General features: G+C 44.7%; 1 protein-coding gene and 1 long non-coding RNA gene across 2 annotated transcripts in view; one reads left to right on the top strand and one right to left on the bottom strand.

Annotated features, from left to right (window-relative positions):
- The first annotated feature begins 2,938 nt into the window (after positions 1 to 2,938).
- Positions 2,939 to 7,055, top strand: LOC311236953. Its single transcript, XR_014620265.1, has 3 exons — positions 2,939 to 3,159; positions 5,681 to 5,832; positions 6,960 to 7,055. It is a non-coding gene; the product is annotated as an uncharacterized lncRNA (long non-coding RNA).
- Positions 7,056 to 14,158: 7,103 nt separating this feature from the next.
- stxbp1a (syntaxin binding protein 1a) overlaps positions 14,159 to 27,459 on the bottom strand; it is a gene marked incomplete at its 5' end in the record, with an annotated part of 39,757 nt that continues 26,456 nt past the window's right edge. Inside the window, 6 exon segments of the mRNA XM_084324866.1 lie at positions 14,159 to 15,792; positions 22,855 to 23,012; positions 25,705 to 25,790; positions 25,983 to 26,000; positions 26,003 to 26,044; positions 26,047 to 26,088. Of these exon segments, the coding sequence (XP_084180992.1) occupies positions 15,710 to 15,792; positions 22,855 to 23,012; positions 25,705 to 25,790; positions 25,983 to 26,000; positions 26,003 to 26,044; positions 26,047 to 26,088 (429 nt within the window). The 3' untranslated portion in view covers positions 14,159 to 15,709.

Genomic DNA, 27,459 nt, shown 5'->3' with positions numbered 1-27,459 from the left:
GCCTCTCCCCGCTCCGCCCCCCTCACACAGGCGCCCCTCTTCAGGGCACAGCGGCGGCTCCCAGCCCGGCACCCGCGGTCGGGTACGGGAGCCACCGAGGAGAGGAGGAGGAGGAGAAGGAGGGGGGGAGGAGAGGAGAGGCAACTCAGCCTCCAGCTCCCCTCGGCACTGGGCCAGCCACAGCCCCCAGCACTGGGCCAGCGGTGGGACCAGCGGTGGGACCAGTGAGTTTGGGCCGGAGAGTGACCTCAGTGAGTCGAACCGTTGACCCTTCAGAAGACATTACAGATGTGCTGGGGCATTGTTAACCCTTTTTAATGTGAACCTTTCATTCATAAAGAAAAAAACAAGGCCTGTAAGCCTGTGATAGTAATGCCACGTTGGAATAACGAGGCATAATTATGATAAGGGATAAGGTTGGTGTAATTAACCTTGTGTCTTTGGTTATTCACCTTGGTCAACGCGATATCTCTCTTTCATCCAGCACCTGCTATTTACTACCTTTCCCTCTCTCTGTGTTTAACCTCTTCCTCCTCTGTCTTCAGCTCCCACGGTGTCGGGAGAGGAAGAGGGCCAGAGTGACGGTTACGCATACGGAGGAGACCCTGCCAATCGGCAGCGCGGATACCGCCCTAGCCCCTCCCCCGCCGGACCGTATCGCCATGGCGATATAACCCTCAGAGCCCTGGGCTCCGGTCAGCTAAAGCGCAAGTGAGTGTCTCTAGTAGCAGCAGCTGCCATGGCGATAGTGGCGTAAACAGGAGCAGATTTATGGCTCCCTTTGGAGACCACAGGCAGGGGCTGGTGAGAGGCAAGCTGCTCCTGCACGGCACAATGCCCTCCGACGGGGCAGCAGCGCTTTCCAGAGGGCAGCCCGGCTCTGCTGATGGTACACTTCCTTTGGCTTCTTGTTTGTGGAAGCTGAGAGGGAAACTACGTGTCAGTAGTTTTGTCCTATTCAGGGTGTTGGGAGGTTCAGTCTAGCTTAGATATCTAGATGTGTCCATGTTCAGTCTAGCTTAGATATCTAGATGTGTCCATGTTCAGTAAAGCTTAGATATCTAGATGTATCCATGTTCAGTAAAGCTTAGATATCTAGATGTATCCATGTTCAGTCTAGCTTGGATATCTAGATGTATCCATGTTCAGTCTAGCTTGGATATCTAGATGTATCCATGTTCAGTAAAGCTTAGATATCTAGATGTATCCATGTTCAGTCTAGCTTAGATATCTAGATGTATCCATGTTCAGTAAAGCTTAGATATCTAGATGTATCCATGTTCAGTAAAGCTTAGATATCTAGATGTATCCATGTTCAGTAAAGCTTAGATATCTAGATGTATCCATGTTCAGTAAAGCTTGGATATCTAGATGTATCCATGTTCAGTCTAGCTTGGATATCTAGATGTATTCATGTTCAGTAAAGCTTAGATATCTAGATGTGTCCATGTTCAGTAAAGCTTAGATATCTAGATGTGTCCATGTTCAGTAAAGCTTAGATATCTAGATGTATTCATGTTCAGTCTAGCTTAGATATCTAGATGTATCCATGTTCAGTCTAGCTTAGATATCTGTCGGATGTATTCAGATTCAGTCTAGCCTAGATATCTGTCAAATGACAATATCGATTAGGATACAGTAGGAGATAAGCTTAGCATCCTTTTTGAATTCCTTTCTTTCTGTGACTCTATACGAATCTTAATGTACTTTTCCCGTGGCAGGTAACATTGTACCCATGCATCTGGTGACACGGCGAACCACCTATAATGTTCACAGTATCATTGTCTTCCTTGCGTTGTATTTCAGGCACGGCAGCTATAGAGAATGTGGATGAGGATTGAGGAGGTACCCTGTGTTGCTGCATGGTGTGGTATTGCATGAGTCGGATGTGATGAATATTAATACAGGACTTATGAACGAGTGGGCAAATATTTGCCGTGACACATGTTGGCATACTAAAGACTCACTCCGACAGTGTGGCGTGCGTGCAGCACATTTCTTTAACATTACACTAGCTCTCTCCTGGACGGGTCATTAAGGACCACTATATATTTATAGACTATGGTCCTTTTGTAAATGAGTAGGTATATCTCGCCCTTCGTTTGAACACAAAGGCTTGAAACGAGCATGAGGATTCATTACAGAAATAACAGGATGACGTTTTGTATTGCAGCATGTGATATCCCCCTTCTCTCTGTGTGTGTGTGTGTGTGTGTGTGTGTGTGTGTGTGTGTGTGTGTGTGTGTGTGTGTCTGTGCGTGCGTGTGTTAGTGAGGCTATCCAGAACCTGCAGTCAGAGGTGACCAGACTGAAGGAGAGGCTTGAGCAAAGTGTTAGAAGAGCCCAGCCTCCCAATCTCGTCCAGGTGCCTCCCAGTCTGGTCCAGGTGCCTCCCAGTCTGGTCCAGGTGCCTCCCAGTCCGGTCCAGGTGCCACCCAGTCTGGTCCAGGTGCCTCCCAGTCCCTTCCAGGTGCCTCCCAGTCCGGTCCAGGTGCCACCCAGTCTGGTCCAGGTGCCTCCCAGTCTCGTCCAGGTGCCACCCAGTCTGGTCCAGGTGCCACCCAGTCTGATCCAGGTGCCTCCCAGTCTGGTCCAGGTGCCTCCCAGTCTGGTCCAGGTGCCTCCCAGTCTGGTCCAGGTGCCTCCCAGTCTGGTCCAGGTGCCTCCCAGTCCCGTCCAGGTTCCTCCCAGTCCCGTCCAGGTGCCTCCCAGTCTGGTCCAGGTGCCTCCCAGTCTCGTCCAGGTGCCTCCCAGTCTGGTCCAGGTGCCTCCCAGTCTGGTCCAGGTGCCTCCCAGTCTGGTCCAGGTGCCTCCCAGTCTGGTCCAGGTGCCTCCCATTCTTTTCCAGGTGCCTCCCAGTCTCGTCCAGGTGCCTCCCAGTCCCGTCCAGGTGCCTCCCAGTCTGGTCCAGGTGCCTCCCAGTCTCGTCCAGGTGCCTCCCAGTCTGGTCCAGGTGCCTCCCAGTCTGGTCCAGGTGCCTCCCAGTCTGGTCCAGGTGCCTCCCAGTCTGGTCCAGGTGCCTCCCATTCTTTTCCAGGTGCCTCCCGGTCCCATCCAGGTGCCTCCCAGTCTCTTCCAGGTGCCTCCCAGTCTCTTCCAGGTGCCTCCTTCAGCACAAGGGAACCAGACGCACCATCTCACATCTACACCTCGCATCCGGTTGGCATTTCTATTACTATTTGGCTCCATTATGACACGATGCGTATCAAAGCCCCAAGCCACAATGTTTGCACTGTATTGACACTTGGGCTACGTTCACACTGCAGGCAAAAAGGTGGCCCAGCACAAATCACAGTGTAAACATGGAATCTGATCTTTTCAATTCTGATTTGGGCCACTTTCAAATTGCAACCTCAGTCTGAACTGAACTTTTCATGTGACTTTTACGTCTCTCTAGATTGACATTCGTCACAATCTTTTACGTCCATCTTCTTTATTGTACATTTGCGCATGTGATTCAGTTCAGGAGCGTGACTGGTTCCCACTGGAATCTGATATTGACCACATAGAAAAAAAATTATAATAATAATGAGAACAACCAAACAAATAAAAATCTGGTCTGATCAATAAATCATACAGTAATTGAGCACTAAGGCTTGCAGTGTGAAGTGTGAACGTAGCCTTATATTCTTGAAGCGTAGGATTTGTCGGTGGAGAATCTTCACAACATTCAGGTCCCTCATAATACCGGCATGTATGTTGTAAAAAAAAGAAATGGAAACAAAACATGTCTATCTAAAGTCATCTACAAGTAAACGGGTGTCCTTGTCGTCACCTTGTAAACACCACCATTCCTCCAAGGTGTCAGGCTCCTCATTCACTTCCATTCATTTTGAAGACCAACTCTAAATATTGTACTTCTGAAGTATAAACAAACTATACAGCAATATAAGTATGTGTAATATATTTGTAGCTGTTGTAATGGGAATTATTAAAGGACAAACGATGAGCCGTTTACATTAATCATTCTGAGTCATTATTAATAATAATAAGAAGGTTTATTTAATAAAGAAAGTTCATGACAGCGTGGCCACGCTGCCAGGCCAGTCACCCGCCAGAGACAGACATGTTTATTATACTCGTGGTAGGCCCCCGCACCCCGTCTATAAGGCACGAGCCTAATCCCTGCCTAATACATTCGGGACGTACCAAGATTGAGAAACTATAGAAAAAACCATCGCCAGTCTACCAAGCACAGTAATACACCAATACAATGAAAAAAATAACCACTGCAAAGCACATAGTAATATACATTTAAAAAATAGCTCTGACCGGCACCATGTTCTAGTTTAGACCTCTAATTATAAATTTAAAAACAAAAAATGTTTTAAACAGAAATCAGAATGTCAACAGCTCACCGAGTGTTCCTTATCACGCGTCCCCAAGGTTCATGCCGGAGGTGACAGCCAAGCGGACGGCGCAGCTGGTTCTCTCCCCTCGGTGTCTCGCACGGAGGAGCCTCGAGACAGCGCTCCCCCGGAATTCCAGGATTCACCCTTTCTGCAGAGTCCGTTTGGCGGCCGACCTCGACACCCATCGGTTAAAAAAAAACATCTCGTCGCCATCTGTAATGGGAATTATTAAAGGACAAACGATGAGCCGTTTACATTAATCATTCTGAGTCATTATTAATAATAATAAGAAGGTTTATTTAATAAAGAAAGTTCATGACAGCGTGGCCACGCTGCCAGGCCAGTCACCCGCCAGAGACAGACATGTTTACCCCCTAGCGTCTGACAGGGACTGACCTAGAGGCTTGGTCAGACATACAATTGAATACATGAAAATGACGTAGAAGAAAACAAAATGGCTGGTTAGAGAAATTAATAATACGACTATGTTATGGCTAAGCCTGGAAGGAAAACAGCGCTCCATCTTACAGTTCCCATGACCTTGGGTTCTGGCTCTATGGCTGGTAGAAACAGCAACTTCGTTATGAAATGGAAAATGATAGAGTATCTTAAAGAGACATACACACATTAACCAGTAAATCTGGTCGGACTGAAACTCAAGCTGTATGACATGATAAAACAACAGATATATAAGAACATGATAATATATTTCCACGACACTGTCAAATGTACTTTATGAGCTAATGTTACCATTTTCAAATGATCAGTAAAGGAACTATTTCTCACTTGAGGTGCAGTTTGACCAACTGTCGACCTTTCACAGAATGTTTAGAATATTTCGACCAACAAGGCAGCAGGTAACCATGGTAACTACTCCCCAACAACGCAAGGCAACGATACACAGCACACTCAAACCTACAACAAATTGACCGGATCTACTTTTATATTTCAAAGATTATATAAAGACAAAATGCCAAAACAAACACATACTTTTGACTCAGAATAGTCTTTTATTGAAATCTGCACAACGGTAGTTTGTTAATACATCGGAAGTATGATATATTTAGACATGGCCCTCAAAATGAATGGAAAGTGAATGAAGAGCCTGACACCTGGCAGGAATGGTGGTGTCGCTTAAGACGGCTTACTTGTAGATGAACTTACATAAGACTTCTTAAAACTTCTTAAAACTTTACAAGTTCTACTAAAGAGAAATATCCCTTTTACAACCCTCCCAGTCTTTGTACTAAGTCCTGTCGGTCAGTCGACTGTCAAAATATCCTCAATCCATGGAATGATGTGGAATCTGGTCTCCTTTCTTCCCTCAGATCTGGCCATAGAAGAAGAGACAACAGTAGAGAGGAAAGAAGAGAGAGATGGAGGGATGATGACCGGGCGGAGGAGGAAGAGAGGACTCTGAGACCAAACCCTAGCAGGAGATCAGCCTCTGTGCCCAGACAGAGACGAGAGCCGGACATCAGTGAGTTTCAGACGCCTCCACCTTCCTTGATTGTGGACTAATAGTCATAGGACTTTGTTGTCTAAGTGATGAGTCGATTGAATCAGAAAATCTGAAAAATTACTAATCGACTAAAAGAGTCTTGATCGACTAAGACTAGGGATGTCCGATATTATTGGCCGATATTGGCATTAAAATGAAATATCGGAAATTATCGGTATCGGTTTTCAAAAAAAATTATTTTTCTTTTTTTTGTACATTTATTTAACCTTTATTTACCCAGGCAAGCAAGTAAGAACAAATTCTTATTTTATTTATTGTCAAAAGTATGCATAATGTTGTGTTAATTCCATGACAAGAGATATGTAATGTTAATTACCGTACCTGAAATTATTCCGTTTTTTTGGAGGGGAAACCCTGCATATATCGGTATCGGTTGATATCGGTATCGGAAATTAAGAGTTGGACAATATCAGTATATCGGATATCGGTAAAAAAGCCAACATCGAACATAATAAATAATATATAATAATACATTTTATTTATAAAGCGCTTTTCAGTAACCCAAAGACGCTGGACATCCCTAACTAAGACCAAACCGACCGATGAATCAACTAAGACAGGACAGCCCTAAACTCAACCCACACATCTGAGTGTTTGTGGGGTATAAGTAATATAAGTAAATATAATATAAGTAATATATTTATGTTTCCTGTCAGCCAAAGTCCAAAACAAATCACTGTGCTGAGTCTAATCAACAATGACCTATTCAATATATTACTTAAGGCTATAACATAACATACAATATGTACTTCTTTCCTGTGGTCGATAAGTACTTTATTTACATATTTTAAGTGAGATCGGGCTGGATCTGACTTGTGATCTTTGTTGCATGTCACCCCCCCCCCCTCCCCCGCTCATGTTTCCTGTCTCTTTTAACTGTACCAGAAATAAAACCAGAAATGGCCCAAAAAAATCTGAGCTTTTGTGTAAAACGTTTTTTTAACCCTCTAATACTCATATACACTCCATAATTCATACACACTACATACCGGTACTTCCTCTGTGAATGATATTGACTTTATTATTATTATTACTATTACTATTATTAATAATAATAATAATGATTCATATTATCTAATTTCCAGCTACAGATTCCGAGCACGCACAGTCCACACCCTGTCCTGCAGCATGGGGAAACTACTGCAGTCATTCAAATACAGTCCACAGCAGAACGGCAGCCACAAGTAAGAACATCGATCTTCGAACAATGTGTGTTTTTAATTTTTTTTTACCGTTTTCTTGTTTAACTGATACTGCTTGAGCAGTGATATAAGCACTTCTTCACTGGATGCATTTGGATCCCAGTATGATGATTAAAATGATGATTCTTGGAGAATTAGAACTTGTTTAATTGTAGTTAATTGTATTGTTGTTGCAGGGCAGCGGGCAGGCCCGTCTGCAGGTCCGTTTGAAACGGTGGACGAACCTGACGGCAGAAGAGGTCAAGCTCCTGTTTGTCCACAGTGTACCTCACACTGCCGCGCGCACTCTGCACGTAAGGAAGGACGAGGCCTCTCTCGCTCGGAGCTAGAAGCTCTGGTCACTCTCTCTTATCGCTCATATCCATAGATTAGACTTGCCTGTACTGGTACACTGCATTCCTGAATCGTGTGTCTTTCACTCTCAGGGCCAGAGGGGGGCGCCCCTGAGACCGTCCACACCTCTTGGCGTTGTCGTCACTGTCCTCGGTGCGGACGGTCGGAGACGTCCAGGAACACGAGCACTGAGCCAGGTTAGAGACCAGGTCATCGTGTCCACTTTACACGTGTTGGTTTTTGTTTTCACTTCATTTATCAACAGTATTTAAAGAGTAAACGTGCAGGTACATTCGCTCCAGGGATCTCCGTCTCAACCTGCTTTCTGATTCGCAGAGCGCAGGAGGGAGCGGGAGCGGGGCCCCGCCCACAGAGGCAGCGGGCCAATCAGCGGCGCATACTTGGCAGCTCCGGCCCCTCATGTGCTGGGTAGCGTGCCCCTGGTGCACTGTGTGCCAGTTCTGTGAGTAAACCCACACGCGCTCCCTAAGGCACAGGATGAAGTGTGCATTAGGCAAATTTCTTACGACCTCTCCGCCGATCATAACGCCAATCTTAATGAAACTCAGTCACGGCCACTCTCCTCAAGCACTGATTCTGTATTGCATGAGCAAGCATAATTGTATGGACTTTTACTAATCTCAAAGAAGGCGTACTAGGGATGTCCGAGCTGATTGTGGAATATTTTAACTAATCCGTATTGATCGTATCGACTATTAAGCCAGATCAATTTCTTTTGTTAAGAAATGTACTGTATGAAAACCATTAAGGGAAAGCTGTGATGCAGGCTTCTTCTTCTTTCTTAATGCTGAGCTATTCAATCGCCAAACATATCTTCCCTAAATTGGATTGGTTTTACTAACTTGAATGTACTTGAAGCACCGTTCAGCTGTATTATCAGGTCTGAACTTGGTATCGGCAAATACTCTATATTCAATTCACGTGATTCATACCGGTAGACATTTATCAATCACTCTTTTATCTGTCTGGATACACGCTGACGTTTCGAGGCATCGGGTCCACAGTACGTACTGACATCGGTTCTACCGTCTCCGTTAAGGTACTACAGTCCCGCTGTGAAGACGGACTCCCGCCCACAGCCCCTCTACTTCTCTCTAAGTGGTGGCGTTGGCGTCACATCCTCAGGGGTCAGGGGTCGCGCGGAGGCCAGGGGTCACACGAGGCGCTCCCTGTCCACAGACGACGAGCAGCAGCAGCAGCAGCAGCGTTCCCTGAGCGGCTCTCTGAACCGGGCCCTCCAGGCGGCCAGAGACATGAGACACACCTCCAGACACATGGCCCGCTCCCTGGCTGCTGGGCTCCACCACCAGGACCGCCTGACTCAGTCCTGCATCTATTAGTCCAGAACGATGCTGTTATTAAAGGTGCTGTAAGTGGGGTTTTCTGTTTGTTCTTACGTAAGTGGTTTACGTAAGCCATCACTGCTATATATTGTCCGGTCAGTAACGTAATCCCTCATCATGAATTGAATTGAATTGAAAATGGGGGACCCTGATGTAAACCAGACGAAAGTCTTTCTCTGGTCTGCATCCCCTTAACAATTGTGTGTATTGAGCCGTACTGTATTGTACCCAGTTCTTTTTTTTTTATATATAATTGAGTACAAGTATACAAACCTAATAATACTCGAGTAAAGTACAAATCCACAAAAACAGTGTATTGTAACGAAGTACTATTACTCAAGTACTTTACACCCCTGGCAAACACTTTATATCAGTAATGGCTGTTAGAATGTGGAGCTATTGAACACTTAACAAAAATATACCACTTACAGCACCTAACACTAACACTTAACACTCAACGTCCTTCAGATATACAGTAAGAACGTGTGTTCAGCTGCTTATGAGAGTGTTAAATAAGCCCCATTCAACCTCAACAACTTTAGGATGAGGCAGTGATGTCATAAAGTGGCTGCCTCCTCCTTACCACTGGGAGTTGAGTTGAGTTTATTTATTTTTTTAATTAATGAAATCTTGCATTCTTCATTAAATGATAAACGAATGAGTTCGAGAAGGAGCAGAAGGAAGCAAAATGCGTATCTAGTCCTGCCCCTTCCTCACAATATCATACATAAAACAAAATCTCTTACAAACCTGAAATAAAAAACAAAATAAACATAAATATACAAATATAACACAAATATAAAAAAATATAAAAAATTTTTAGAGCTCCTTATTTTTTTACTCATCAATGAGAATGATGTAGTCCAGTTGGAAAAGGTAATATTAGGATAGCTAACTAACTAGCTGCAATCTAATGCATGTAGTTACCCTATGATCATCCATCTGTCAGATAGAGATGTTAAAATTATTCTGAAAATAAAGGCTTTAAAAAAAACAGAATAATCGACCAAAACAGTTTTGACCAACTATAAGACCAAACCGACCGATGAATCAACTGACCGGCTAAGACGGCCATGAACTCAACCCACACCTCTGAGTGTTTGTGGGGTATACAGTAAGTAATATACCCCAAAAGTCCAAAACAATCACTGCGACCGGGAGTCGAATCAATAATGATTGTGTTCACGGGCGAGTGCTCTCGCCACTAGACTGTAAGCCACCCACCCGCCCTGATACAAACTGGTATATCGGGTGTCATGTAGGTCAGAGTGATTGTGTTGGAAAATGTTATATTAGGCTAGCTACAGTAGCTAACCAGCAGAGAGCTAATGCACGAAGTTACCCCTATGAATCATCAATCATCCATCCATCAAGCGAGCAAACTGATTTAATTTCAAACCTTAACTGCGGTGTACTATAAATAAGGAGCTTAACTTGTTCAGGGAGAGCGTCGGTTCCGTATCCCAATGCGCGTCATGTCATTCTAGCCGTTAGTCACTCATTACTCCCAGAGCTACGGCAGACACAGAGCGATGGCAAGCTGCCACGTCGAGCAGGATACATTAGAATCGTCTGAATAATCTTGTCACATAACGTATAATATAATGAGTAACATCTGCTTTAAAGGTGGGCTAGGCAATTTCTGAGAAATGAGCAAGAGTGACCTTGCATGTCCAGCTGAAACAGAGCAGGCTCTGCATCACTGTTCAAGCCCAGCGCTGAGCGCGTGCAACACAGATGTTCTCCCAGAGGCACAGGCGGCTTCAGCTCTCCTGAATTTCCCCCAAGGAGATCAATAAAGGAATATCTTATCTTATCTTAAACTGGATTAAAAAAAGAATAATAAGAAATATTTCCCAGCCGGCGGTCGGATGGCATAGCGGAGATTGCGCTCGTCACCAATGCAAGAGGCTGCAGTCTCGACTCCCGGAGTGAGCATTGCCTGCGGCTTGGGCCGATCGTCATACTAACTCGTTTGGCTGAGTTAGCGGGAGGGAAGTCGTGGGTGGTAATCTGGCGTTGTGGACAGCGACGCCTACATGTCAGGTCTGGGCGCCTGCTCAGCGAAAGGCAGGAAATGGTGAAGGCAGCGTGACCTCCCACGCGTTACACTTCACCAATGAGAGTCCTCGCTGCCAGGTGAAAAAAGAGCCACTGGCTGTCTCCACATGTGTCGGAGGAAGCGTGTGGTAGACTTCAGGGTTCCCTTGTACCGACCAGTAGGAGGAACATGCGCACAACAACCAGGTAGGGGAGGGGGGGGAATTGGCATAACGACTAAATTGGGATGGGGAGAAAAATAGAAAATCAAGCGGAGAAAAAGAGGATACAAAAAATATATATATATAGCGCCCCTCGTGGTAATGCAGGGCCTGCTACATGATTCACACTAAGTAACAACACATCTCAGGTATCCAAATATTATTTAATTATTTCACCAGACATTCCTTTTGACCTGTAAATGCACTTGCATACATTGCTATCAAAATACATGACTACCTTTTTAACAGTATATTGTAGGCCATTTAGATTTTTTGTGTGTGTCATTAATAGTAGATCTTTATTGTTGACTTTAAAACCAATGATTATCCACGAAGGAGAGAAATAAGAATTGCTGCTATTCTATCTTCCGGAGGGCACTGAGGGGCACACCATGATCTGGAGTCTTAATAATGTATGAATTATTGGAATGTTGTGATTGTGATTTGAATTTTGGATGATTTGTTTGTGGTATGTTCAAATTGAGTTTGCCGCTTTCAGTGTTATTTGTTGTCGGGCCTCTTCTCTTTGGTACTGTAACGTTGTGCTGTGAATGCACTCCCTCAGCATAGCTTTTGAAATGGGAATAGCGCTGTTGACTGTGATACCAACGTGTCTGGAAGTAATGCAGCATTGTGGAATTAATTGTCTGATGAGGCTATATTCGTTATCTTGCTGTAGGTAGCATTATGATGCATTATGATGCGTTAGGTAGCATTATGACGCATGTCTGTTCCATCCGTTCATACGTTTCAACAGCAAGTGTATTCTATGTGTTTTCATAGAACATGTGTGTTTTATAGAACATACACTTAAAATAAGACCTCTGTATGTTGTAATGTATTCTATGTTTTTGTCACAATGTGTTTTGTCTTTTTTACCCTGATCCTTTTTGTACTTTTGTACCATAAGTGATGAAATCATATTTTTGTGTTTATTAATATTTTGTAGGAAATCATTTTTGCTGTTCCTTAAATAAATGTTAAAATAGCTAATGTTTTATTGTCCACTTCCTTTAGGACTCCGTTACTATGTCAACACGCGTTAGTTGCTTGGTAGACATGCTTTAAAGCACTGGTTCTCAATGTGGGGTCCGGGACCCCCAGGGATCCTTGAGGGGGTTCCAAAGGGTCCCCAGAAAAATGGAGAATAGTTTAACTATTCTTAACTAGAAGTTAAGCCCAACTAAAATGACTACTCTCATCATAGGTTTCACTCTCTCCAATGCTAGCTCCCCACCTATTATAGACGGCTATGAAGCTTTGGACTATGTTAGCTAGCCTCTAACAACAAATATCTTCTCAGATGGGGGTCCCCTGTGACATAATCTAATGAAATGGTTGTCCGCAGCCTAATGTGTATCAATGCAGTGGGGCCTCGACGTGAAAAAGGTTGAGAACCAATGCTTTAAAGGAGCAATAGACGTCCGTTGATTTTGGGCAGAACTTGGAAATAATATTTCAAATCCTTAAACTGAATTCGACAACTCCCTTCCCAATCAGAACGCATCAGGATGCCTCCAAAGCTACGCCCCGCTAGGTAGCTAGCAGGCAACTATGTGTTAGCACTGCAGCAGCAGGTCTTTGTGTACACGTGGAACTGTTGTGCGTGTCACTAGAGGGTTTGAATGACGGCTTGCTCGTTCCAATCATAATTTAAAATCCGAAATCTCGTGATCTCCATTTTGGCTTGCACAAATATGAAATACGATGCACTTTCCAATTCACTGCCTGTGATTAATTAAGCACCACTGTCTACTCTAGGCTACTGTTACCTGAATTATGTATGAGGTATTTGTATAGGATCACAACATTATTTAGCTATTTTGAACCAACTACCTAACTTAAAAAAAAAAAAACATTCTTACTGTTTTTTACTATTATGTAACTTACTACTATGCTACTATACGTATACTTACTACTACCTATCATGCTAATCTGGCTATAGTACTATGCACTCAGAGAGTGTAACACTCGAGTTTGACTATTTGACGAACAATACCACTGACCCTTAGCTGCCAGAGATGTTCCCCTCCTGGTGTCTTGTTCACAATCTGTAAGTCGCTTTGGATAAAAGCATCAGCTAAATGACTAAATGTCAATTTGACTTGGTCGTTCCTTTTGATTGAATGTCGTAGCTCCTGTCCCACCGGAACAACTTGTTATTTTGAGTACTACTATCGATTACTGTCTAGATATATTAAGAAATAGAAAATGCATACCTCCGGCTTGGTCAGTCGTCCCTACTAACACAATTGGCAGTGTTAGCGGGTGGGAAGCCGGTGGGGTATGTGACTCGTACTGATCGGTCAGGGTGCCTGTTCAGCAGGGAGGGGATCTGGGGAAAATAGCGTGAACCTCCGCACGCGTTACGTTCCCCCAGTGAAACTCCTCGCTGTCGGGTGAAAAGAAGCGGCTGGCGACTCCGATGTATCGGAGGAGGCATGTGGTAGTTCTACACCCTCCCCAGGCTGACAGTGGGGCAATGCGCGCAACGACCAGGAAGGGAATTGACATAACAACTAAATTGGGGTGGCTCAAAAATAAATAGAAAGAAAAAAAATTTAAATGCTGCCAAAAATCAGCGGGCAGCCTATTGATATTTTAAAGCAGCGGTTCTCAAACTACGGGTCGCAACCCAAAGTGGGGTTGTGAGTAGGTGACAGGGGCTAGTAAAAAAAATATATATATATTAATAAAAAAGAAAATTAAGTTTCTGGCAACATATTTAGGCTAATATGCCTCATTTTATAAATGAGTATTGATAACATAGTGCTGTAATTAAATGTTCTAATAAATATGCATGATCAAGTTCAACAATGTGTGCTTTTTGATTTTGATATTCCTTAATTCCACGTTGAAATGACCAGATTTTTTTGGGGTCGCCAAAAAAGATCTAAATAAAATGGGGTTGTCGTAAAAAAAAACGGTTTGAGAACCCCTGTTTTAAAGCATTTAAAAGCAAAAAAAATTATATATTTTTTTTAAAACAAACACATGAGCATAAACATAACAACATAAAATTAGATATACAAGCATTAATTAACAGTGCAAAGCAAACCATTTTTAAAGAGATGAGTCTGTTTACTTGGAATGGAAGCCAGTTTATTAGACAGCCGTGGTACATAGGTACACATGAAGTATACTTTTTGTTTGTGCTTCAACACTCGCAAACATAGAATCCCAATAAGTTAAACAGGTTTAGGGACAGACTTAACATTTCATTTATTAATATTTTTTCTCTCTTTGATAAATAACTTTGATATAAATCAATTGGAATCGACAGAGTGAAACCCTATACAACAGCAAATCATAATAGAAAAAATAAAGACAAAATCAAAGCGCTTGCATCACAGAAAAACGCATAGTGCAATATACAACTTGTTTGGCCAGGGAAGAGGGGTGGGCTGGGGGGGGATAAAAAGAGAGAAAGAGAGAGAGAAAAAATATATGAATTTCAAATATTTGGGGTTAAAATTCTTTGCGAAAGCCATTCACCATTGGAAGATTTAACATTGCACCAGAGGAGAAAAAGACGGACAAAAGGAAATACAGATATTAGTTTCTTCTCCGTTGACCACTACAGCTACAGCTAAAACATCACAACACAGAGGCTTCACATTGGCGTTTTTTTTTTCTCTTTTTTTTTTTTTTCAAAATGAAATTCTTTTCAACTACTTCACAGTAAATCAGCCAACAGAGAGACGTTAAAACATCAACATATGGCATATACACAACACACGACTCAGTGCATGGCCCAGATTAAACATCGTCACTAACCAATGATAAGACTTAATCTGACAGGATACAATACTGAAATACAACTGGCCCTTTTAAGATTATTCTTTTTTAAATATCTCGCAAGCAATGGCCTTTCTGACACTAAAACGTGAAATCTCTCCAGGTGGGGAAAAAAAGGGGGTTTGTGGCGAGTAAAGACTTCCGAGCCTGACGGCTGGAGGAGGGGTGGATTCTGGCTATTTACAGAGCTGCTGTTCAGTCGAGCTTCCTGCCTCAAAATTAACGTTTAGCTATCGTCGTCACACAATGTAAAACAGTCTTTTTAATTCTCTGGTTCTCGAAACATCCACACTGATAACGTACAACGGTAACAGTCCACACAAAAGTCCAAGCATGCTACTGATACAAACACCAGGAATAGGGGTTCTTCCCTACAGGCCTTGGATGAAATATATTGCATGTGTGTCGAGTGATATGGTTATTATTTTTATTTTCTTGACTGCATCATCCCTTCAAACTACCCATCCCTCCTCCTGTAAAAATTCACACCGTGAAGATGAACCAAAGGAACAAACAGAGAAAAAATCTCTACCTTTTACACATTCTAGCAGGGTATCATAGCATACAGTACAATATTACATTTGGTACTTTTCGGTTTTAAATGGCCTCGTGTTGATTTAAACCTCTTTAAATTAGTTTAGTTAGTTGCATCCATTGTAAAACATGAGAATACTTGAATGATTTTTTATTCTGTTACAACATATATTTTCTTTTTCATCTATGATGTCGTTGTTTTTTTTGTATTTTTATTCTTTATTCTTCTTGTTGAGCAAGATGCATACACGATGAATGTAGGATTAGTGGCGGGGGGGTCATCGGGGGAGGAGGGTGTACACAGGGGAGGGGTTTAAGAGGAGAGAGATGTGATTGGACGATTTTAGCTTGCCACCTCCTCATCTGGCTTGTTCATGGTCTTGAGCTGTTCCAGGAGGCTGGTGGGAGTGAAGATATGGGTCGATCCTGGAGGCGCGCACCCAGAGCAACACACATACACAAACACGCACACACACACACAGAAGAATATACACACAGACGCACGCACACACACACACACATACAAAAACAGCATTAGATCAGTCCATATTCAGTGGCCTCTTAGGAAAAATGTGTATTCAGCTCTTGCTATGAATGCCTTGATGAGAGCACTCACACAGAATGTTGAAAGTAAATGAACACATTTAGCAACCAAAGTTGAGAAATCATAATCGGTAGCCAGCAATTGAAAAAAAGAAAATGGATCCATTATCGTAGGATTTGTGAACTATTCCTCTCCGAATTAGACACTTGTACAGCCTGATAATAATTATATTACATGCTGCTGAACTGTGAGACATGAAAGCATCGGTGATGACATCACGAAACTGGCAGGTTTCTGTGAGCTGAAAGCATTGACAGAAATCCTGTGACATCAAACCTCTACCACAGCCCAGCAAATCAGATGTTAGCGTGTGTGCATGTGACCTCGACGGCCGTTATCAAAGTGCATGCAAAAGGCTGATAAATACCATATCAACCGAAACAATGAGCACTGCAACAACAACAAACAAAAGAAAAGAAAGGAAAAAAATCGAAATCAGGTATTTTCTAGTTCAATCATGAAATCAACCCCAATTTGAATCGACTTGTCGTCTGTAAATGTGGATGAAAATGCAAAATTGAAAAACGCAATAGCCCTGTGATGGGTGAGCTGAGACTCTTTGGACAGCTGAAGACACATTTCGAAACACAAATACAACTAGAAAAGGTGCTAGACTGGAGTAAACCAAACATTTGTCCCAACTGGTTTGTCGCTAGGCTACATCATCTAATCTACAGATGGCTTACCCCCATCTTCAACAAACCTGTCGGTTACCGTGGCAAACAGACGGAGCAAAGTTTTGATTTACTCTCAACACCGGTTCCACATTTTTAGGGTAAAGGAGAATATCACCCAAGAATTCACATTATGTTCTTCCTGTGCCCCGGGACAGTTGAGTTAGTATTTTGTGAACACGCACCACTCTCTCCTAAAGCTAGAGATCAAAGAGAGAGAACCCTTCAATTGGTGATCCAACTGGAATATAAAATCTGGGGCTGCTCCAGAGACGATGAGTGGGGTTCTGACTTTACGAGACCATAAAATGTATGTTTGTATGAGCTTTTACACCCAAATTAGGCTTTAATTCTCGTTCAAATCTTCTAGCAATGCAAGAATATAAACCTCATTTGGGTGTATACAAAAACTATAGCCTCATAAAGTCAGAACCCCGTTCATTGTCTGTGTAACGGGGAAGCCCGTGAGTCTATCCACAGTCACAGAAACAGGGGTGTTGACAAGTGACTGTGGCATTACGGGCTGGTAAGTTAAACTCACTTCCTCATAACAGGGTTAACAGACGCATAGGTACGGTACATAGGGGTGAATTCATTTCTTAGTGCAGCGGCCTGTGTCGTCGCCCGCGGCGTGGGAGCTCCCCTGTTCGACTCCCCCTCGGGACATTAACATTTAACAACAACACAACGCAGACCAATATGATCCGTCACATCTGGATCAGATGATCAGCCCCAGATTTGACATCCGAGTGACATCGTCAATTGGAGGGTTCTCGCTCTGATATCTAGCTTCAGGAGAGAGTGACGCATGTTCCCAAATACCGACTGAACTGTCCCGGGGGGCACAGGACGAACATACGTGAATTCTTCAAATGGGTGGCATTCCCCTTTAACAGTGCTATTCACCTTTGTCGGTTTGTTTCTGCGGTAAAGCTGCGTGTTTCTTCCATTAGTGTCTTACCAAGTTCGTTCTCCTCGGAAAAACGCGTTCAATTCAAAACTAAACCCGAATTCACACCGGCTCAATTTGCGTGGCCTTTAAGAGGGAAGGAGGGCGGGACTTTCTCGGTACAAAGCGGGCACAGAAGAGAAAGAGGCAAGTCCATCTCAAGTTGGGTCACTATGGCGATGCAGGCATTGTGAGTGCGAGGGGGGGTGGGTGGAGTTTCGGTGTGAGTGAGAGCACGAGTCACAAGAGGTCAACTTCGGACTGGCTTTGCCTCGCTCTCTCCTGTCCCTCGACCGGGCCGTGAAGAAGACGACAACAAAACACGCAGCTTTGCCAGAAACACAACGCGGTGACGTTGCTTCTCTCCGACGTCAAATCATATAGCTACACGAGTAGGTGTTAGACCAAAATAGCAGAACAAAAATTAAAAATTTTTTTTTTAGTAATGACCATTTGGTTCAGGAAGTGTTTGAATGTGGCAGTATGCGGGGGAGGAGCATACTGCGTATGGTGAGCGTTACTTACGGAGAGAAAAGTATAAAACCATAAAAACCAGATGTCGGTTTATAAACGATATTGCTTTAGCAGATTAGTTGAGAATGAGATGGATGCCCTGTACTCAGTAAATCTGACTCGATGGGATGGTGCAGACTTTTGGACGTTACGTTGTCCAAAATACGTTGCCAGTAGTGTAGCGGATGCAAAGGTACTGGCTTACTTACTTAAAGAGTCCCGCGGTCGGAGTTCTGAGCCGGGTTCCCGAAGCTTTGGCAGAAGCGGCGTCACGAAACCTAAAAAGGTTCAATCCACACCACAACTTGCAGGCAAAGGGCCACCGCCAAGACAAAACCACCAGCAGTCCTCCAGCATTTTTGGGATTGCACTGGGGTGTGCACGGGTATCTCGATATAGAGATGTTGGTGCACACCCTAGTGTTATCCCAGGTGTATGTAATGGTGTATGTATCTGCGTATCTAATGTTAGTGAGGGCATGTCTACTTTGTACACTCACTGATTTTATTACCTTTTTATTTACCTACTGTATGTCCTATTTTATAATGTTTTATGTCAGCCCTTTAAAGGACGGGTGTTGCAAATTAGCTTTGGCTACAAATACTATGATACATACAGGCATTCTCTATATATTTGTATTTGTCCCTTTCAAATCAATCAAATCAATCAATACATTTTGAAACAGCTGCGCTACCAGTGAAGAAACAAAATAGCATGAAGTAATCTGTGAATCTGAAGGGCTGGAGGACGATGATTTTGTGTTAGAAATAGGTAACCCTGTTGCCTGCGTGTTGTGGTCTGGGTTCAAACGTTTCGGTTTCAGGACTCCGACCCCAGGACTCTGTAAGTAAGCTAATAGCATCCACTACACTACTGGCAAGTATTTCATACAACTTAAGGTCCAAAAATCCTAACTATCCCCATTAACAGGTGAAAATGACGGTGTGTGAAAGTAGTCTTTCTCCCAGTGTGACAGATTCCCAAATCTGGCAATGACGGTAGTCATCAATGTGATCTCGCTTTCCCCCCAAATAGTCCTACCACCTATGTTCCCAGGATACTGTTAGTATGTGCTTTCGTATTCCTGCCTCTACACACACTGAAACGTATTGTCTGGTCGATGTAAAAAGATGAGCTAAGGTACATGGAAGCTCTCCAAGAAGAATGTGAGCGGAGTTAATGACTACAGTTTTTTATTTATTTTTTTAAGATGTGTGACGTCTCGGTGCTAAAGCATATCAAGTGGAACATCGCTACATTCTCAGACTCTGTCTGCAGAGAAGAACACGGGGCCACAGAGCCAACGGTAAAGGAAATAGGATGCTTATTATAGATCTACCAACGCTCAAAGGAAGAAGGTAGAAGCTAGCGGATATAAGCCAGCGACTGTTCGGTGCTCTCTGCAGACGAGTCGTGAGCCAATGTGAGCATGTGATGGTGGGCTGAGAGAGTGTGACGTGGAGGCGAGGGGGGAGGAAGTCAGAGGATTGGGAGTACGAAAAGAAGGAAGGAGAAAAAGAAAAAAGAGAAATCCTTCTTTGAAATCCGACATCAACTCAAGGAGCTATCCTGAAAGAAACTGTTAAAAAATGATTGTCTTTGGGAGAGGGTTGATTAGAGAGAGAAAAAAAAAGAATTAAGACAGTAAGAAAGTAATAAGGATGGATCTCGGGGGTAGATTAAATCTGCGCCAATCATGACTGAATCCGGGAGGGGGGGGGGGGGGGGGGGGGGGGCGGGAGTGGGAGTGAAACGAGATCAAAGGGCCCTGGGACGGGCAGCGAGGGGGCGATTTAATCCACCCAGCTGAGATGATGACGGGAAGGAGGAAGCAGGGATGGGGTCACGGTCCCCCGTGGGAGGCATGGCCACTCTTCCCACCCAGGCTTCACTTCCTATAGGCTCAACACACAGACACTGCGCCCGACTGAACGTTCAGGGCCACCCCGCCGTTGGCCGCCATGATGACGGATCCCTGCAACATTGATTGGGCCGACTGTTGGCTTGCAGAAAGGGGAGCCTGAGAGAGTGGTCCATGGGGTCAGGCAGGGGGGGCGGGACCCCCATCCCTGAAGGTATAGGGAGTGGAGTGGGGTGGGGGGGAGGGCGGCGGGTGGGGCGGAGTTACATAAAACAGTGCTGAGTGTTGAAAGAGGACGGAAAAGAGAAGAAAGCCCTTGTACTGTGAGGATTCAGAAAGGGCTTCTTTGCGCGGCTGCCTTTACTTTTTTCAGTGTGATTTTCTCTCTCCCTCCCTCCCTCTCTCTCTCTGTCTCACTCTTCTGTGGGCTCGCGCTCTGGGTCCTCAAAGGACACCCTAGTGGACTCTCGGAAGTCGGGGTGCTGCAGGTCCGTTAAGAATTTGGTGGGGGTGAGCGTGTGGGTGGAACCTGTGGAGGAACAGAGGCGGCTTCACCACTCATCTCTCAGCACATGCCACGCTCCCTCCCCCACTCTCTCTCTCGCTCTCTCTCTCTCATTCTCTCTCATTCTCTCTCTCTCTTCCTCCACCTCTCCGGCATCTTGAAAAGGGGGTTGAAATAAACAAGCCACCCACACAGCACAACACTCACACACAAACACACGCACACAAACACACACAGAGAGGGACACAGAGACACGTTCATCCACTGTTTGGAGACATACTCGTGGGTTTCACACAAACACAAAAGCAGGGGAGACACACAGGAAAAAAAAGACGTGGCATAGCTGCAATTCAAAGACAACAGTTGTTTTAAGGACAGATTTGAAGCAGGAAGCAGAGCACAGAACAGAAGACAAGACAAACTGCCTCCCTGTGTGACCACATAGACTGGCTTCCCAGACACGAAACACTGAGGAAACAGAGGGATAGTTTTTACATAACACTGAGGAAACAGAGGGACAGGTTTTACATAACACTGAAGAAACAGAGGGACAGTTTTTACATAACACTGAGGAAACAGAGGGACAGTTTTTACGTAACACTGAGGAAACGGAGGGACAGTTTTTACGTAACACTGAAGAAACGGAGGGACAGTTTTTACGTAACACTGAAGAAAGAGGGAGAGTTTTTACACGATAACACTGAAGAAACGGAGGGATAGTTTTTACACAATAACACTGAAGAAACGGAGGGATAGTTTTTACACGATAACACTGAAGAACGGAGGGATAGTTTTTACACGATAACACTGAAGAAACGGAGGGATAGTTTTTACACGATAACACTGAAGAACGGAGGGATCGTTTTTACACGAAAACATAGTACACAGAACGGCTGACAAGTAGTATAATTTATTCTCCATGCCCTTTGCTGCTAGATCGTCTAGATATACAGTAGGTTATATAGTGTTTATAGTGTCTGTCTGACAAATATGCCTGTAATATGCCTGTATGAATGTTTACTGAGTGGGGTTATGAAAGTCAAAAGGCTAAATGTCATGTTTTAGAACATAATCTGTTTTGATCAACATGTCTTTAGAGTCTTATATGAGGCATATATGAAGTGTCTTTTCAAAATGTATTTTACTGGCTGATTCTTATCTTATTTGTCATTGTCTACTCAATCTACCATCGAGGGAACATTTATAGTGTATATAATATATAGTGATACTACCGACCAAAACTGATTGAAAACTAAAATGAGCAAGTGTGCCAGTCAGTCAGTCAATCACTCACTCACTCACTCACTCACTCATTCAAGCCAGTCAGTCCATTCCTTTTGTCACATAATTGTCTTAGCTGGCGTAACTGCTGCCAAATCAGTGGCAACCCGCTGGAAGCAACCACATTTACGAGTTTAGAGAGCTCTGTCGCTAGGATACACGGTGCCAAACAGGATAATGTCAAGATTTTAAATGAATGAGAGCAGATCAAGGGCTTCGTTACCTCATTTAAGTGTTTGTCAATGCATAGGGGCCAAGGTAGGGAATACTGTAATCGTATGTGTGTATTATCGTGTATTAAACAATGAATAAAAAGATGATCATCTTATTCAAGAGCATTATAAGCAGTAGCATCTGGTTGAGGCCTATCATGATGATGCAGCTGTTGTCGGGAAGTGTTTTTCTATACAAGATGGCACAATGCCACGGCTCATGGGCCAGGGTTGCCACGTCATAATGGCCGCCTGCTGGTTGATATGCAATCACCTGTTGTTTGTGACCCAAGATGTCTGAGACAAAGTACTATGGATTGTGTACTGATTGGTCTGGGTGTGGAAGGTGGGTATGGGGGTATTTTGGGGGGATTAGGGGTAAGGGTACGGTAGCTTACCGTTTCTAGTATGCAACCTGGTCCTGTGTATGTTGTCGTCCTTATGTGTACATTTATTTTAATTTAATTTTATTTATTATTATTATTATATATATTATATTATGATTTTTCTTGTTTAGTTTAGTTTGATCCTTGTCTTCTACACTCCAACTTGTCTTTGTATATATTCTTGAGTTTTTCTTAAATAAAAATCAAAGATGAAAGACAAAATCACATTTCACATTACTGTCCACGTCTAGCTGTGTTCTTCACCCTCATCTGACTTGACAATTGACCTATCTCAAACCCCGCCCTTGAGCCTTTCCTTGAGAAGCAGCAGCTGTGATTGGAGGATCAAGAGAAGAAGGCGGGGTTTGAGATAGGTCCATTGACTTTGTTCCTTCCTATGGTGGTATGGTATGTTCCCTCCACCTTTCCCCCCTCCCTCTCCCTCCACCCTCTCCCCTCTCCCCCGGCCTGCGCTCGGTGGCGCCCCCCGGTGCCGTACTCACCAATGATGGCCTCCCACTTCCCATTGGCCTGCGTGACCTCGTAGGCGCAGCGCATCTCGCTGAAGGAACAGCCCCCGATGATGAAGACCATGACGCGGGGCCCGGTGCGGTACTCCCCGGGTGTCTTGTTCTTGTGCCAGTGGCCGTACCGCGCACTACTGTGGGGGGAGAGCAAGGCTCCACTTATCACTCAGATTCACATTCTATTCTATTCTATTCTATTCTGTGTGTGTGTGTGTGTGTGTGTGTGTGTGTGTGTGTGTGTGTGTGTGTGTGTGTGTGTGTGTGTGTGTGTGTGTGTGTGTGTGTGTGTGTGTGTGTGTGTGTGTGTGTGTGTGTGCGTGCGTGCGTGCGTGTCTGTGTGTGTGTCTGTGTGTGTGTGTCTCATATCAACATTGTGTCCATTTGCCCATTGTTAATGTATTAGTAGTTTCACTATGTTTTGGTTTACATGTGACTGGTTAATTTGTTACACGTGGCCAAAAGAGCCATGTAGTGTGTGTGTGTTGTGTATGTGAATGTGTGTGTGTGTTGTGTATGTGAGTGTGTGTGTGTGTTGTGAATGTGTGTGTGTGTTGTGTATGTGTGTGTGTGTGTGTGTGTGTGTGTGTGTGTGTGTGTGTGTGTGTGTGTGTGTGTGTGTGTGTGTGTGTGTGTGTGTGTGTGTGTGTGTGTGTGTGTGTGTGTGTGTGTGTGTGTGTGTGTGTGTGTGTGTGTGTGTATGTGTAGTTAGCTCAGAGCTCATGTGATGGAGCGTGTGCTTCTCAGGGCACGACTGGGTCAACAGCAGTGGGGAGAAACACACACACACACACACACACCTGCATACATGCACACACACGCACACACACTACACAGGCTGGGAGGAAGGATTGATAGGGGTCAGTGTGTCATCACTCCCCAGTAACCCACGCCCATCCCCCCCCACACATACATACTCACAGGCAGCTACACACATACATGCAGTTTAATGCAGCACAAAGAGGGCTGGGTCGTCGATCAATAGCTATTTGTGCTCAGAGGGTGGAGGGAGAGGGGCAAGACGGATCAATACTCTGACTGGCTGAAGACAAGGGAACGGGGGCGGGACTGATTACTGATAGGTGAACGGACCAATGCACAGATGCCAAGACGAACGCTGTGCAACCGATTCATTATGCTCTGATTCATTATGCTCTGCCGTTAATCAAGGTGACACAGAAAAGCAGCTTCTGGGACGTCTGACCCCTGACCCCTGTCCACCTCATGTCACTGGGTAGGGAGGACTTCCTGTGTGCGACGTGGTATCTAGAAAAGGACCCATCAGCCTTGGAGCGGGACAAGACAAGAGAGGTGCCCACTCTTTAGAAATATCTTTGTTAAAAGGAGAATGAACTAGCTAAGCAGTCGTGTGCATATACAGTATATTATGCATTATCTATTCAGTTTCTGAATAGCCACAGGGACAAAGTGGTGTCTGGTACGCCTTTTCCTTAATGATAAGCAAGCAGTGCAAGAATGCGGAAGCATTCTACCGTAGTGGCGTGCGGTAATGCGCCTTTCATTTTCCGCCGCCCAGCGCCCGTGCGTGCACCGGCGGCGGCGTGCTCGCTCAGGTGCGTGCGTGCGCCGGCGTGCTCGCACGAGGTGCCCGCGCATGCGCATGAGATCCGAGCGGAGCTCAATATATATAAGTCACCGCCCCTTATTCAGTATCTAGAAATAGCTCAATTGGCAAGACTACATGGCTGTGGATCCTATGGCTCGTTTGCTGGCGAGTTCGAATCCCATCGAATATTTTTTTTTTAACGTGATTTTTTTTTTTAACGTGTATTCTTTCGCCGGTTAAGGTTAGGCATGGTTAAGGTTAAGGTTAGGCATTGTTTCGGAGTTGGTTAAGGTTAGAACGGTTAAGTTTAGGCGCTGTTAAGGAGCTGGTTAAGGTTAGAGTTTGTCAAAGAGAATGGCAATATAATTTCTATGGTTAAGGTTAGGCATGGTTAAGGTTAGGCATTGTTTCGGAGTTGGTTAAGGTTAGAACGGTTAAGTTTAGGCGCTATTAAGGAGCTGGTTAAGGTTAGAGTTTGTCAAAGAGAATGGCAATAGACAGACAGCCTATTTCCGCGCGACAGCTCCCAAAGCGGGCCTGAAAAGAAAGGCGCTTTACCGTAGTGGCGTGCGGTGACGAATGCTTCCGCATTTTTGCACTGCTTGCTTATCATTAAGGTAGACGCGTCTGGTACCTCAGAGAAATGTGACAGTGGGCGGGGCTTATTGATTGATTGAAAATGTTATTAACAGATTGCAGAATGGGTACAATACAGTACGGCTCAATACACACAATTGTTAAGGGGATGCAGACCAGAGAAAGACTTTCGTCTTGTTTACATCAGGGTCCCCCATTTTCAATTCATCATAACATATATTATGACATACATGACATACAGATAGACGGTACTGTTACATCTATACATTTATGACATACCAGATTTACAAATACAGTACTGTTTTTGATACAAGAAGAGTCTTAAAAAAAGAGAGTATATACATTTGACGAAGAAACTGTACATTGGAGGAGGTTGGTAGGTAGGAGGGGGTGGAGGGGGGGGGGGGGGGTTGGGTAGGTGGGGGTGGGGTGGGGGTGGGGGGGTAACTGTACATTGGATTATCGACTAAACCTATGAAGTGAATACAGAGCAGTGGGGGAAAAGAACGATTAGAGGGGGAGTTACGGCGTGTGTGTGCGTGCGTGCGTGCGTGTGTGTGTGCAGTGCGTGTGCGCGCGTGTGTGTGTGTGTATGTGTGTGTGTGTGTGTGCGTGCGTGCGGTGCGTGTGTGTGTGCGTGCGTGTGCGTGTGTGTGTGTGTATACCTGACTGCAGTGGTGCTGAAGGAGGCGGACGAGCGCGTGGAGATGTAGGGATAGTGCTTGGTGTCCAGCTTGTCTTCAATAGCGTCCTGTAGAGAGAGAGACACACCACACAGAGAAGACACTGTGAGCAGAATTCACACACACACATACACATACACACACACACAGGTACACGCACAAGCATGTACATACACACACACACACATACACACAAGTATAAGCATGTACATACGCACACACACACACACACACACACACACACACACACACACACACACCTCCATGATGTCCTTGACCAGTGGTGTGTCCAGCGGGACAGCTGGTAGGTCTGCTCGCTCACACACGTTCCTTCCTGTCCAGCTTCTTCCCCCTGCGGAGAGTGGACTAGAGACGGAGAGAGAGAGAGAGAGAGAGAGAGAGAGAGAGAGAGAGAGAGAGAGAGAGAGAGAGAGAGAGAGAGAGAGAGAGAGAGAGAGAGAGAGAGAAAGAGAGAGCGACGAGAGAGAGAGAGAGAGAGAGAGAGAGAGAGAGAGAGAGAGAGAGAGAGAGAGAGAGAGAGAGATGGAAGCATATATTAGGAAGGTCAGAGAGGGGGGAAAGAGAGGAGGAAATGAAAGGATGAAGAGAGAGGAGGAAAGGAGAGGATGAAGGGGAGGATGAAAGGAGAGGAGGAAAGGAGAGGAGGAAATGAAAGGATGAAGGGGAGGATGAGAGGAGAGAGGAGAAGGAAAGGATGAAGGGGAGGATGAAAGGAGAGGGAGGAAGGACAGGCATCGAGAGAGAGAGAGAGAGAGAGAGAGAGAGAGAGAGAGAGAGAGAGAGAGAGAGAGAGAGAGAGAAAGAAAGAGTAATGTGTTATTTGTTGTTGTTGACAGGTGTTTAATCAGAACCGGGCCGAGGTAATTATCCAGCAAATACCCCGTGAAGAGATGAAGGTTCAGCGTGGGTTCAGGCAGAACACGAAGGTCATAAACACCAATCATTCTTTCTTTTGTGCCTTTTTCAACTTTCCTCCCATCCTACAAGTTTGTCATTATGTCAATTCCCTTCCTGGTCGCTGCGCTGCCATACTGTCAGTCTGGGAAGGGTGTAGAGTGTAGACTATCACATGTTGCCCTACTGTCAGTCTGGGGAGGGTGTAGAGTGTAGACTATCACATGTTGCCCTACTGTCAGTCTGGGGAGGGTGTAGAGTGTAGACTATCACATGCTGCCCTACTGTCAGTCTGGGGAGGGTGTGTAGAGTGTAGACTATCACATGTTGCCCTACTGTCAGTCTGGGGAGGGTGTAGACTATCCACATGCTGCTCTACTGTCTGTCTGGAGAGGGTGTAGAGTGTAGACTATCACATGTTGCTCTACTGTCGTTCTGGGGAGGGTGTAGACTACCACATGACTCCTCCAATACATGTGGAGTCGCCAGCCACTTCTTTTCACCTGACAGCGAGGAGTTTCACCTTGAGAGCGTAACATGCACAGAGGTTGTTCACGCTGGCTCTTAGACCTCTTAGTAGTGTAGAACCCAGCCGCTCCAGTGTTTAGACCTCTTCACTACCCAGCCGCTCCAGTGTTTAGACCTCTTCACTACCCAGCCGCTCCAGTGTTTAGACCTCTACACTACCCAGCCGCTCCAGTTCCTCTACACTACCCAGCCGCTCCAGTGCTTAGACCTCTACACTACCCAGCCGCTCCAGTTCTTAGACCTCTACACTACCCAGCCGCTCCAGTTCTTAGACCTCTACACTACCCAGCCGCT

Source organism: Notolepis coatsorum (assembly GCF_963971535.1).
Source record: "Notolepis coatsorum genome assembly, chromosome: 11".
Taxonomy (NCBI): Eukaryota; Metazoa; Chordata; class Actinopteri; order Aulopiformes; family Paralepididae; genus Notolepis; species Notolepis coatsorum.
Note: the sequence above shows the minus strand (reverse complement) of the source record. Positions and strands in the feature narration are given on the sequence as shown.